This window comes from Piliocolobus tephrosceles, unplaced genomic scaffold (assembly GCF_002776525.5).
Source record: "Piliocolobus tephrosceles isolate RC106 unplaced genomic scaffold, ASM277652v3 unscaffolded_108, whole genome shotgun sequence".
Lineage (NCBI taxonomy): Eukaryota > Metazoa > Chordata > Mammalia > Primates > Cercopithecidae > Piliocolobus > Piliocolobus tephrosceles.
In genome coordinates this window covers 1,317,797-1,332,004 of record NW_022291865.1, presented here as the reverse complement: position 1 = coordinate 1,332,004, position 14,208 = coordinate 1,317,797, and the positions used below count along the sequence as shown (strand labels likewise).

The 14,208-nt window shown below is 45.6% G+C and overlaps 1 protein-coding gene across 2 annotated transcripts in view; it reads right to left on the bottom strand.

Moving 5' to 3' along the window:
- LOC113219844 (protein-glutamine gamma-glutamyltransferase 5) overlaps positions 1 to 14,208 on the bottom strand; it is a 36,443-nt gene that overhangs the window by 11,752 nt on the left and 10,483 nt on the right. For both annotated transcript variants that reach the window (XM_026447863.1, XM_026447864.1), the window contains 3 exons: positions 13,726 to 13,844; positions 10,700 to 10,828; positions 9,958 to 10,135 (listed from right to left, as the gene is read on the bottom strand). In XM_026447863.1, coding sequence (XP_026303648.1) covers positions 9,958 to 10,135; positions 10,700 to 10,828; positions 13,726 to 13,844 — 426 coding nt within the window. The remainder of the gene's footprint in view (positions 1 to 9,957; positions 10,136 to 10,699; positions 10,829 to 13,725; positions 13,845 to 14,208) is intronic.

The window sequence follows — 14,208 nt, the reverse complement described above, 5'->3', positions numbered from 1 at the left end:
AAGACAACTCCACTTGACTGGTAGTGGACCATGTCCTAATGGTGTATTAAAATGATGAGGATGGGGCCAGGCACAGTGGCTCAGGCTGGTAATCCCAGCACTTTGAGAGGCCAAAGAGGGAGGATTGCTTGAACCCAGAAGTTCGAGACCAGCCTGGGCAACGTAGTGAGACCTCACCTCTACAAAAAATAAAAAAATTAACTGGGTACGGTGGTGCTATGGTCTCAGCTACTCAGGAGGATTGCTTGAGGCAGGAGGATTGCTTGAGCTCAGGAGGTTGAGGCTGCAGTGAGCCATAATGGCACCACTGTACTGTAGCCTGGGTGTTCCAGCCCGGGTGACAGAGTGAGATCCTGTCTAAAATAAAATAAAATATCTAGCATGTTTCAGGACTGGCTGTAAAGTTCTTTTTGCCCCCATGTGGAAATGTGACCCTAATTTTACAAGAAAAATTCAGTGGAAAGTTAGAGTTCAATTTATTGAAATGCATTCAGTTAGCTTTACTGCCACAATCCCATGGCTTTTATCGAGAAATGTGGCCAAAACTTCAGCTCGTAGAGTCCAAGTAATTGAGTGTAAATGTGATGACTTTTATCACCTTTTAATTTCTCCCCGAATGCATTAAGCTTCCAAATGATAAATATATCACTTTCTGCTCTTTATCCCATGCCTTTAATCGTCCCTTATAACCAAGATGATCATATTGCTTTGGTCTTTCAGAGATGCCATCACTAGATCATATTTGAACTGTTCTCTCTCTCACCTGTAATGGGAAGGAAATGAAATCTTATTTGTTTCCTTAACAGTACCTTAAGTGTGCAAAGGTATACCATCTGTTTTCCATGATAATCTCCCGTCTTCTAGCCTGCACTAAGACAAGGCCCTACCAAAATTATTTTTTGATAAGGGGGTGGGGGCAATTAAGAACTGAACCCTAGTCATCAAAGTGCAATAACCTGTTACTCAAGAAGTACAAATGAGCACTGTTTACAGAGAAATAGGACATGGAAACAAGGATATCGACCTTGAAGGAGCAAAGTGCAGCATGTAGGACCTGGGTCATGTATTAGCTGAAAACGGCAGCACAGAAGGTGGCAGTGGGCAGTTACCATGGAGCTGTGAGACCTGCTCTGTGGCTCTGTGGCAGATTTGTAAGGGTTATCTGGGTGTGTGTGGCGGGGGGAGGGTCTTAAACGGCAAAAAAGTCCCCTTCACAGTGAGCAGTACAATCACTCCCTCCATCCTCACACAAGTCAGTTTCCTGGACTAGTAGAGAAAAGACAAAAATGTCAGCTGCTTATGCAGGGATGGACAATCAGAAGACTGCTTTAAAAGGCCTCTAGTCCAAATGTTTAATATGAATATTTTATATCTAACTTCCAGTTGCAAAATACAAAGAACAGAGGCATAAGAAGACCAACAACACAGTGAAGCCCTCAGGTAAGTCTGAAAGGTAGAGTTGTGCAGGACAACTGCCTCAGTGTCTTCAACCAAGTCACATATTGAATTAAAGGATCTCTTTGATATTAAAGGAGACACACAGGACATTGCAACCAGATGCGATGTTTAGTTCCTCATTAGATCCTGGTTTGGACAAACTGACTGTACAGACACAAACTGTAGCCTCACCCCCGCCACTTCCTGCTGGCAAAGACTGAACCATCTCAGCCAGGCATCAAGGTCAACGTCAACCGTGATAAGATGTATCAACGGCCGGTATCCCTGATATTATGTGAACAGGAAGCACTACTTTTGTTGTCTTCCTCCCCAAAATACATACTTCTAGTATGATCATGAGAACAATAATAGACAAATCGCAATTGAGGGACTTCCCAGAACAGCTTCCAGGCCACCACACAGGCACGGGAAGCCCAAAAAGAACTCAGCAGTCTTATAGAGTTAACGAGATGAGATCACAATTGAGGGAAGCTTAGAGGGCTGCAATTTGCACGGTGGAGTGTATGCAGGGGAGAGAGCTGAACAGAGGGCGTATTCCAGAGATCTGCAGAGGGGTCTTTCAAGTCTTTGCCTGAGTGGTGATCTGTGCAAGCCTGGGGATGAAATTCCAGGAGGCCAGATAAAGCAATAGAGTGGAGAGGCCTCATAATACACTGGGCATTTGATAAGAGTCTTCAGAAGAGGCATGACTTAGTAGTGGGGCTAAATTAAGCTTAGGGTAAAGACCGGTCTGGAGCCATCAAGACAAAGCTTAAATGCAAACCTCAAGGAGTTCGAGACCAGCCTGGTCAACATGGCGAAACCCCACCTCTACTAAAAGTACAAAAATTAGCTAGGCATGGTGATGGGCATGTATAGTCCCAGCTACTCAGGAGGCTGAGGCAGGAGAATAGGTTGAACCCGGGAGTCGGAGTTTGCAGTGAGCCGAGATTGCACCACTGCACTCCAGCCTGGGCGACAATAGAGACTCTGTCTCAAAAAAAAAAAAAAAAAAAAAAACAAAAAAACCTTCAAAGGCTCAAATTAATCTGCAAGGAATTTATTATTGCTACACCGCACAAAGTCCTTTAAAGGAATAAAACAAAATTCAGTTCTTACCAGCATAACACAATAAAAAATGGCTAATCATGCAAAGAAACAGGAAAATATGACCCATAGCCTGTAAAAAAAATTAATCAATAGAACCAGATTCAGAAATGCCAGAGATCATGAAATTAGCACAAAGTGACAAATCATCCATACTCCAAACCTCAGCATCATGTAATATACCCACATAACAAACCTGCACAGGTGCCCCCTGAATCTAAAATAAAAGTTGAAATTATTTTTTAAAAAGCTGATCTCAAAAAAAAGGAGACAAGGAGCTCAAAGAGCTATTTTATATATTATAAATATGCTCAAAGTACTCGAGAGGAGTTATAGAAAAACAAGAACATAATGAGAAGAGAAATGGGAGGTAAAAAAAAAAAAAAAGACTCACAAACCACTGTTCAGTGAAATAAAAGAGGACACAAACAAATGGAAGAACATACCATGCTCATGGATAGGAAGAATTAATATCGTGAAAATGGCTATACTGCCCAAGGTTATTTATAGATTCAATGCCATCCCCATCAAGCTACCAATGAGTTTCTTCACAGAATTGGAAAAAACTTCTTTAAAGTTCATATGGAACCAAAAAAGAGCCCGCATTGCCAAGACAATCCTAAGTCAAAAGGACAGAGCTGGAGGCGTCACGCTACCTGACTTCAAACTATACTACAAGGCTACAGTAACCAAAACAGCATGGTACTGGTACCAAAACAGAGATATAGACCAATGGAACAGAACAGAGTCCTCAGAAATAATACCACACATCTACAGCCATCTGATCTTTGACAAACCTGAGAGAAACAAGAAATGGGGAAAGGATTCCCTATTTAATAAATGGTGCTGGGAAAATTGGCTAGCCATAAGTAGAGAGCTGAAACTGGATCCTTTCCTTACTCCTTATACGAACATTAATTCAAGATGGATTAGAGATTTAAATGTTAGACCTAATACCATAAAAACCCTAGAAGAAAACCTAGGTAGTACCATTCAGGACATAGGCATGGGCAAAGACTTCATGTCTAAAACACCAAAAGCAATGGCAGCAAAAGCCAAAATTGACAAATGGGATCTAATTAAACTAAAGAGCTTCTGCACAGCAAAAGAAACTACCATCAGAGTGAACAGGCAACCTACAGAATGGGAGAAAATTTTTGCAATCTACTCATCTGACAAAGGGCTATTATCCAGAATCTACAAAGAACTCAAACAAATATACAAGAAAAAAACAAACAACCCCATCAAAAAGTGGGCAAAGGATATAAACAGACATTTCTCAAAAGAAGACATTCATATAGCCAACAGACACATGAAAAAATGCTCATCATCACTGGCCATCAGAGAAATGCAAATCAAAACCACAATGAGATACCATCTCACACCAGTTAGAATGGCAATCATTAAAAAGTCAGGAAACAACAGGTGTTGGAGAGGATGTGGAGAAACAGGAACACTTTTACACCGTTGGTGGGATTGTAAACTAGTTCAACCATTATGGAAAACAGTATGGCAATTCCTCAAGGATCTAGAACTAGATGTACCATATGACCCAGCCATCCCACTACTGGATATATACCCAAAGGATTATAAATCATGCTGCTACAAAGACACATGCACACGTATGTTTATTGCGGCACTATTCACAATAGCAAAGACTTGGAATCAACCCAAATGTCCATCTGTGACAGACTGGATTAAGAAAATGTGGCACATATACACCATGGAACACTATGCAGCCATAAAAAAGGATGAGTTTGCGTCCTTTGTAGGGACATGGATGCAGCTGGAAACCATCATTCTTAGCAAACTATCACAAGAACAGAAAACCAAACACCGCATGTTCTCACTCATAGATGGGAACTGAACAATGAGATCACTTGGACTCCGGAAGGGGAACATCACACACCGGGGCCTATCATGGGGAGGGGGGAGGGGGGAGGGATTGAATTGGGAGTTATACCTGATATAAATGATGAATTGATGGGTGCTGACGAGTTGATGGGTGCAGCACACCAACATGGCACATGTATACATATGTAACAAACCTGCACATTATGCACATGTACCCTAGGACTTAAAGTATAATAAAAAATAAAAAGAAAAAGAAAAAGAAAAGAAAAGTAGAAAATAAAAAACAAGATTGGTTCCTTGTAGCTCCTATATCTCCTGTACATCTTATGACATGGAGGTGTTAGCTCTATAATTGATGGAGCCCCTTCCCTAGTCTGATTAGGAACACAGTTGATGGGTACCGTACTTGTTTTAGATTTACTGTTTTCTGTAAATAACATAATTTTCTTTATAGAATAAACCTGTTTGAGGAGTTTTGAAAAGAAAAAAGACTCAGTGGAACTTCTAAGGATAAAAAATACACACTGGCCTTAAAAAATAAATAAGAATAAAACTATATACATATGTATAAAAAAGACAAATATAATACATGAAACCAAAACCATACTGAATAAAATACTGCACAAAGATCATACTATGATTTTTTTGTGAAAACATATCCAACTACAGTGCTACATATTAAACACATGAAAATGTTTCCCTATCATGCAGAGAGGCGAATAGAAGTGGGCTATGAGATAAAAGGGGGAAATTAATTAATTGATTTTAATAAGAAGGGCCTTTTACAAAGAGGGGCCTGAGCAGACCAATTATGGTAAGTGCCATGAAATGAGGAATATAGTTAACTTAACTCTAAACATTCCAAGGAAGAAAGGAAATAAAAGGGGAAAAAAGTGGGAGAGAGGGGAACTGAAGTTTCAGGGATAGCTAGAAACAACTTATTTATTTATTTTTATTTTTATTTTTATTTTTGAGACAGAGTCTGGCTCTGTTGCCCAGGCTAGAGTGCAGTGGTGTGATCTTGGCTCACTGCAAGCTCCACTTCCCAGGTTCACGCCATTCTCCTGCCTCAGCTTCCTGAGTAGCTGGGACTACAGGCGCCTGCCACCACGCCTGGCTAATTTTTGTATTTTTAGTAGAGACAGGGTTTCACCATGTTAGCCAAGTTGGTCTCGATCTCCTGACCTTGCGATCTGCCCGTCTCGGCCTCCCAAAGGGCTGGGATTACAGGCGTGAGCCACTGCACCAGGCTGAAACACCTTTTGAATAAGACCCAGCCAAACCCCTGGAGCCCAAGAGGCAGAGATTAAAACAGTACCAGACTAATTATAATAGCTAACATTTAGATAAAAGTATGTGCCAGACATCTTTCTATCTACTCTCCATGTATTAGTCAACAACCTTACGAGGGAACATTCCATGCTATCTTATGTCAATGGAAATCAATGGAAAATAAGGCAGGTTTGTGTTTAGTCCAGGGCATTGCACAAAAGAGTTTGAACTGGGATCTAAGAAAAGGCTGCGGTAAAATAATGCACCAGGGCCTTGGCTGCGGTTCCTTCTTTGAGACATAAGGGTGAAAACAATAAGAACAAGAGTTACTGTGTTGAAATGAAGATGGGATACTTTATAAAGGCCCCTACATAACTGAGTTAGAAAAATCTTAGATAATATCTAGCTCAGGGGTTTTCAAAAAAGCTTAATAAGCAGAGGGCTCTATATGCAAGCCCATCATAAGTGAGGATTTGATGTATCAAAGACATGCAAGTTGGGTTGCTTTAGTTTAAGAGGAGGACCCAGTCACAGTCCCAACCAGGCAGCCTCCCATCTCCCACACCCTTTCCCATCTCCGCTTCCCCTTACAGCCCCTGGGACCTTGGACCCTATTTTACAGGAGAGGGATGGTGCTATACATCCGCTTACAGTCACACATTAGTACCTCCCAACCCTCAGCCCAAGTCATTGCTCTCCCCTACCCCACTTCCAATCCCACTCAGTTATGGGCAAGAATAGACCAGGCATATTCCCAGGATGCCTGGCTTCTTCTCAAACAACTTTCTTGAGATATAATTCGCATGCCGTAAAATTCACCCTTGTAAAGTGTACAGTTCAGTGGTTTGTAATATAGTCACAGGTTGTGCAACAATCTCTACTGTCTAACTCCAAAACATTTTCACCTCAGAAGGAAACCTCATTACATTAGCAGTCACTCCCAACTATCCCCTCCTCCCAGCCCTAAGCAACCACACTCTACTTTCTATTTCTATGAATTTGCCTGCTCTGGACATTTCATATGTATGAAATTATACACTAGGTAGCTTTTTCACACCTGGCTTTTGAGGAGTTTTCAGGCAACAGAACATTACTGTTCCCTCTGTTCTCCTGCTATCGTGCAAGGCATCCAGGCTACTTCCCAGACCTCAGCCAAGGGCTGAGGGTTCCAAGCTTGTCAGAGAGTGAACGGCAAGAACAGGAAGAGCCTGAGAGCCTAGAGCTCTAGGGTGCCTGGCCCTAGGCACAGGAAGGGTAGGCCAGGGAGTTCTCTAAAATTCTCAAGTAATAGGCAACTAAATGGATGCCAAGGACACAGCACATCCCCCAAAATTATAACTTCATCTTTGATGCACACAAAGCCTCCTTTTGTGGTTTTTCTATGGGAAGTTGAAATCAATGTGCCAACACATAGAAAGGCCACCCTGGGAGGTAGGACCGTAGAGGGGAGATGCACATCTAAGTCAGACCAGAGTCCCCAGGTCACTTTAAGCCTGCTTCCTCATCTGTGAAACGGCTATAATGATATCGACTTTGCAGGTGGTGTTCAGGATTAGTAAAAGTGAAAGTGCCCAGTGTGTTCCTGAGGGGCTTAGTGCTGGATTAATGGCAGCTGCTAGCAATGCTCATGAGGTGGTAAGGCCTAATGGTTAGCATATGGCTTGAAGAGCCAGCCAGACTTGGGTATGAGACCAGCTCCACCACTCAATCTCCTCTTCTGAAAAATGGAGATGGTAGGTCCCATCTCATAAGGTCATTTAGGTGATCAGACAAGATGACCCTAACTGATGCTTCCTGAGCACTCACTATAGCCAGGCACTATTCTAAGCACTCTCCAGTATGAAGTCACTCAATCCCTTCAATAATCCTATGAGGTAGGTACCATTACTTTCCCCACCGTACATCTGAGGAAACTGAGGCACAAGTTAAATGACTTGACCAAGGTTACTCAGCCGATTAATGGTAGTGCTGGTATGCAACCTCCCGCAGCTTGCCTCCAGAGTCCACATGCTTCTCCGCTACGCTAGGCCATCAGAGTTTTAGCACAGTGTCTGGCACAAAGGAAGTCCCCAGTAAACATTAGTTACTGTGGCTATGAAATAATAACATATATTTTCAAAAAACATGCTTTGGGAACTGTTTGAGGTTAAGGAGTTTGACTAAATCGTTAATTTTAACTTTAGTTGAAGACAGAAGCTGGGTCTTACCCATCTTGTATTCAAGAGCTCTTGGAACACAGTGAATCCCTGGTGTAGAATTAGGACTCATTGCTGGATGAAGGAATGAGTTTTTCAAACTGCTGTATTTATTAATATATAACATGGTAACCCTTTTGGGGAAGGTTGGTGCTGATTGAAGTACAGGGGACTGGGCCACGTTTAACCTACTTTGACCAATCCTTTGTTTTCCAGGCCACTAAAGGGCCATGATTCTCACAAACATGTTAATTGGTCCACTGTCATTGCATAATCTCCATTCACTGGCTCCACTTCTCTCATCAAGCAGTTCCAGACAACCACACCCGACCAAACCTGGCTCACTCCTTCTACACACACATACCTGATCCATTAGATGCTAGGCTTTTCCACACACTGGAAGGTTCCCTCTCTATCTTATACAAGATCTAGTCTCTACCTGTCAGTCTTGTGCCTGCTTCCTGAAGGACTCAGACCTCTCACTTCACCAAAATCTTCATGACTTGGAGTTTCAAAGCTGTGGAATCCTTGTTTCTTATACCTGGGCACTCAACTCATCCAACTCAACTCAAGAGCTGGCTCTGCAGCTGCAGAGGAGTAAGCTTGGGACTTACTGATCATTCTCATCAACTGTGCAAAGTCACTCTCTCTCGGTGGCAACGCCTCCTCGTGCCCTTGAAGAGATGCCTGGGGCTCTCTGAGCTTCCTTCAGGGAAGTTGCATTCTTCCAACAGCCCAGAGATGAGCCCAGTACATACAAGCACACGAAATGCACTAAACCTTATCACACACGAAATTCCACCCGGAAGGCCTGAACCCCCAATAAACACCAAGTTATGGGCAGATCTGGCATTCCTGGATTCCCCTAAAGAGTCCTGTGAGCGAAAACCTTGCTTGGCCTCTCTCCCCAGCTTAACACAACAAATAACCTTCTGATTGCCACCCTAATCAGGATACGCAAGCCAAGAGGCTGAGAGCTGGCCTGGGTGTGGGGCAGGGCAAGGGTGAGGACCCGGAGCAAGCACTTGGCCCTGGGTGAGGCAGAAGGCCTCCTCCTTTCACCTCCAGTGTGTGACTCATTTCCAAGTATCACCCCCCCTCACGATTTCCTCCTTATCTCCTCCTCTTGTCACCCACAAACCAACTTCCATTTGCTGTCTTTTCCCCATATGTATTTTTCAGTTTTTCCTCTACTAATGTAGTATCCATTCCTTATCTGAAAAGCTGACCTCACATTTTCTCCCTTCCCCTAACCCTCTGGCCGGAGTAAGGCTATCAGGCCCTCAACAACTCCAAATTCAAGCTCATTCCTTGGGCTGCCATCTTGCTCTGGCCCCATGGTCCATACCACAGCCCTGGCTCACGTTTCCCTTGCATGTACATATCTTCATTGAGCCCATTCTCTGTGCTCAGAAAGGACACTAACCAGTTTGTAGTTTCCTAATTACTCAGCCTCTCATCTCATTTCTGTCTCGAACCTAGACAGTTCCCAGCCAGGCTCTTAGGAATATGCTGGTAGGTTGCCTAAGCTCAGAAGAAGCAAGGGTGTCAGGCATCCTGGGACGTGTGACTGTCACTTCAGAACCATGGTCTGACATAAGCCCAGACATGTGCAGTCTGAAGTCCGTGATGCGACATTTTATTTTTTATTTTGTTTATTTATTTTTTGAGAGGGAGTCTCACTCTTGTCACTCAGGCTGGAGTGCAGTGGCATGATCTTGGCTCATTGCAACCTCCACCCCCTGGGTTCAAGCGATTCGCCTGCCTCAGCCTCCCGAGTAGCTGGGATTACAGGTGCCTGCCACCGTGCCCTGCTAATCTTTGTATTTTTAGTGGAGATGGGGTTTCACCATCTTGGCCAGGCTGGTCTTGAACTCCTGACCTTGGGATCCACCTGCCTCAGGCTCCCAAAGTGCTGGGATTACAGGTGTGAGCCACCGTGCCTGGTCGAGACATTTCAGAGAGGGAAAGGGCCTCCTTCCAAATGTCCCTTGGTGTGAACTGTGTGGGACTGGGATGGGAATGGCTCAAAAGGCTCATACATGAGCTGCTATACTTCCGACCTTTTCATGGGGTCCTTTCTACATCCTACCTGTGCACATGACGGCAGCAAAGACCCAGCACTGCCCATAGCGCACAGGCTGGCAGCCTGTGGCATACCACTGCTTCAGGATGGCCACGCTGCCCGTCCACTCCGCAGGGTTGGCGCCATCTGTGTAATTCTCACTCCAGTTTCCATTGAGCACCCCATTGTCATCATTGCTGTTGATCTGAAGAGAAGCCACATAGAGAAGTGTTAGAAGCATCCATTTCCTCAACATGTCATGTGTAGGCTGCCTTGGAAGAGCCATGGGCCTGAGAAACAGAGGAGAGACTTTAACAGCATTTTGCTGTGGACTTTCAGACTTGCTGGGGAGGACTAAGGATGGGTGTTGACTCTTCTGACTTTTGCTCCACTGTGAATTAGTTTATTATTATGTTCCTATCTACCCCTTACCTGTGTCCTCCCATCCCCTGCAAAGCTGGAGCCTACCTGTGAGAGCTTTAAAAAACACTGCAGAGAAGAGGACATTTAGAAACAACAAGACCATTTCGCAAACCGGAACTACACTCACCCTTTCTCAAAACAGGTAATTTGGAATTCATAGAGGTGAGGACCCACACCCAGCTGTTTCAGAGCTCGGTTGAGAAAACTTGTCACCCACATTCTGGCGTCAGTCTCATCCAAGATGGCTTTGCCAGAGGGTCTTTCACCCACCGCAGGGGACAACTGTGAGTGGGCAGGGCTCCCGCTGCACAGCTTCCTCCCTCCCCAGGCACGCCAGGGACCTCACCATGGCACACACCACTCTGCTGACATAGACGGGGCTTCCCCGCAGGGCACAGTCTGTGGCTGGGTCAGTCTGGAAGTGCAGGCTCTTGTCCAGCAGCTTCAGGCAGATGTCTATGATTTTCTCTTCAAACTTCAGGGGGAGAGGCCGAGAGGGAAGGCACCCATGCTTGTCTCGTGGGAATATGTAAAAAGTAATGACTTCCCCCCTCAGCCCCAGTGGAACATAAACTCACTTGGAAGGTAACTGTGTCAAACAGAAGAGCCATGAATCTCCTCCCATTCAGGTGTGGGGTTTCAAAGCTCTAGGGCCACCATGCCGCTGGCGTGTACGCCCTGCACACCAAATCCCTCCCCTTCACTCCAGATGACTGTTGCTACTCCTGGGTTGTTCTGGGCTTTTCCCCAGTAAGTCTGACCGACTGAAAAGGCTCCTGCTCTCCTCTCAATCCCCACTCCTAGAGCCCCAGGGGGTGTTCTTACCAAAACCACATCGCCCCTGCTTCCACACTCACCTGCCGACCCAGCTTAGCATTGGCAGCTGCTGTGAAGTGAGGGGCTCTAGGCTGACGAATTACATGTGAGTTAGGGAATTTCCCACCCGAGGTAGGCAGGCTCCTCCTGGTCCTTCAGACTTGGTGTGAATGCCACTCCGTGTGAGGCCTTCCCCCAGCCTGAGCCTGCTTTAGCTCCACAGCCCTGGTATGTCCCCTCTCCTCACGAGACTCGGCTACGTGATGTAGTCAAGTCTGTCTTTTCCTGCCTGAGTCTCGGCACTGTTCCAGTCCAGTTCCCTTCACAACTCTGGACCTTAGGCCTGGCACGGTACGCAGCACATTGCAGGAACTCTGTACCTCCTTGTAGAACGCGTGTAAAAGAATGCATTCACTCCTGTGCAACACTGGGCAACACGCAGAATTAGGAGGCTTCTCTGATCAATCTTCCCCAGAGGATAGTCTGATCAGCTCACTTTTCTGTTTTACAATTTTCAAAGGCTCCCTACAGCCTAGAGAATCAAAGCTCTGACCTCCTTCAGTAGGCACATAAGTTCCTCCTAGACCTGGCCCCAACCTATCTCTCCAGCCTCAGGTCTCAATAATTGCCGCTCCCGCCCCCTCCATCCCCGCCATTACTTCTTCAGCAACACCAGATTCCTGCAGTGGGCCGAACCGTTTCCCACCCTCATGTCTTTGCTCATGCCTTCCCTCTGTCTGGGATGTTTTTCCCACCATCCTTCACTTGGCTAACTCAGTTCAAACATCTCCTCTCCTGGGAAGATTCCATGATACTCCCCTGCCCAACCAAGAGCTCTTCCCCTTGGCTCTCAGAACACTGTGCCCCTATCTCTCGGTCTTTACATGTTCCACTGTATGATAAGTGACCTGTTTATGTGTCTGAGTCCCCATTACACTGTAAGATCAGGGACAATGTTGTATTCATTTTCATATATCTAGCACTTAGCACCCTGCCTGACACTGAGCAGGCAACCAATATACATTTAATGAAGAAGAAAGACAGAAATAGGCCGGGTGCGATGGCACACACCTGTAATCCCAACACTTTGGGAGGCCGAGACGGGAGGATCACTTGAGCCCAGGAGTTTGAGACCCGCCTGGGCAATATAGTGAGACCTCGTCTCTGCAAAAACTAAAAATATTAGCCAGGCGTAGTGGGGCATGCCTTTAGTCCCAGCTACTCAGGAGGCTGAGGTAGGAGGATCACTTGAGTCCAGGAGGTCAAGGCTGCAAGGAGCTGTGATGTCGCCACTGCCCTCCAGCCTGGGTGACAGAGCAAGATGATGTCTCAAAAACAAAAACAAGACAACAACAAAAAAAAGAAAGACAGAAACAGAGGGACCCAGGGCTGAGAAAGCAGCAACCCCTCACTTCTGTTTCTCACAGATGACAGCCAACTCCTGTCCAGGTCTCTCCATGATGCCCAATCTGCCCATGTTGAGTGAGTACTGGGGATGTGAGTTGGGGCCAGTTGAGGCCACTATCTCTTGTCTTGGCTATAGCCAACCCTGGGCCCAGGCTGGGGCTGGAAGGACACATGTGTTGGAGTTCTATTTGGGCAGGTCCAGGGGAGGAATTCATATGAAGCTGAGACAAGGCTCCATGAGGATCCCCAGGGTTTCCCAGCTGACAGCCTTCTGAGTGGCCGAGAGCTGATCCCTCCCTCCCACAGTGCTCTTGGCGTGGGGCTCAGCCTCGAGAGCCCTCGTCCTTGCCTGGCACTGGACTTCCTGAAGCCCCTGCTGCAGGCTGAATTTGAAAAGAGAGGCAGGCTTTTAGAAAGGCAGGAGGTGCAGAGCATTGCAATTAATATGACGTTATTTTTACATATAAAGTAGCATTTTAGAATGTGTGTAGAAAACAAAATGCAGAGGAACATACAGCAAGCTGGTGACAGTGCTTGGGATGACCTTCATGTATCCATTTTTGTAATGTCTCTTTGCAAAGCTTTTTAAACAATCATGTATTAACTTTCATAATTAAAAAGATATCTTATCAAAAAGACACATAAATAGAGAGACAATAGCCACAGGGAGGGAGATGCATTGCGGCTCATCAGTACTGCTTCTGGCTGAAACGTTCAGGGGCAAGTTGTCCTTGGTGTGACAGAATTGATGCTAGGGTCAGTCACCAGGGGTTGTGAGGATGAAGTGAGAGAGTGGAAAATGGGACCCCAAAGGAAAAACAGTTTAATGAACCCAAATGCCATCATCACTGACATGGTGTTTGTCATGCCCTCCGTCCTCACCCTCGTGCTCAGTGGAATTCCTGGGTAAGGGGCCTTTAACTGCCCTTTCTCTTAGCTCCTGTTGTCCAAATCAGACATGATCAGCAAAGGACAGACCCTCCCACTCCCTGTGGCTGCTCCTCGGGCAACCTGGGCTCACAACACACATCTTCCTCATGCCATTGAGTTAGCATTGGTCAGCAGTTCTAGGTGAACCTCACGTGCGCCTTGCTCCCTCTCCCCACAAGCTCAGGGCCGGGATGGGCCATAAGCAGGGCTGAGACTCACCTGTCCGTAGTTCCAGGGGCATGGGCGGATCCAGTTCTTGCTGCCTTGGTAGATGAAGCCGTAATCATTCATGACATACTCCTGCCTCTGGGGCTCACTGTCCAAGTAGACAGCATCCTCTAGGAACCAGAGTGGGAGGGCACGAAGCAGAAAAGTCACCTTTCCCTTCCTGCCCCATTCTCATCCCCATAGTCCCAGAGGAAACAGCTCTGGAGCAAGGGCCCCTGGCAACACCAAGAGGGGCACAAGGCGGTGGGTCTTAGGGAGTCCACGCTCCCAACACCACCAACAGGTTCAATATGAACACGAGGTGGAATAATAAAAATTCACCTTTGGTGGAATTTCTTGGTTTACAAAGCACATTTACATCCTATCCCCATTTGAAGGTTGAGGAAACAGGCTCGGAGTGATTAAGTAAATTGCCCAAATCATACATCAGTACAGAGCTGGAAATTTTTTTTTTTTTTTTTTTTTTTTTTTTTT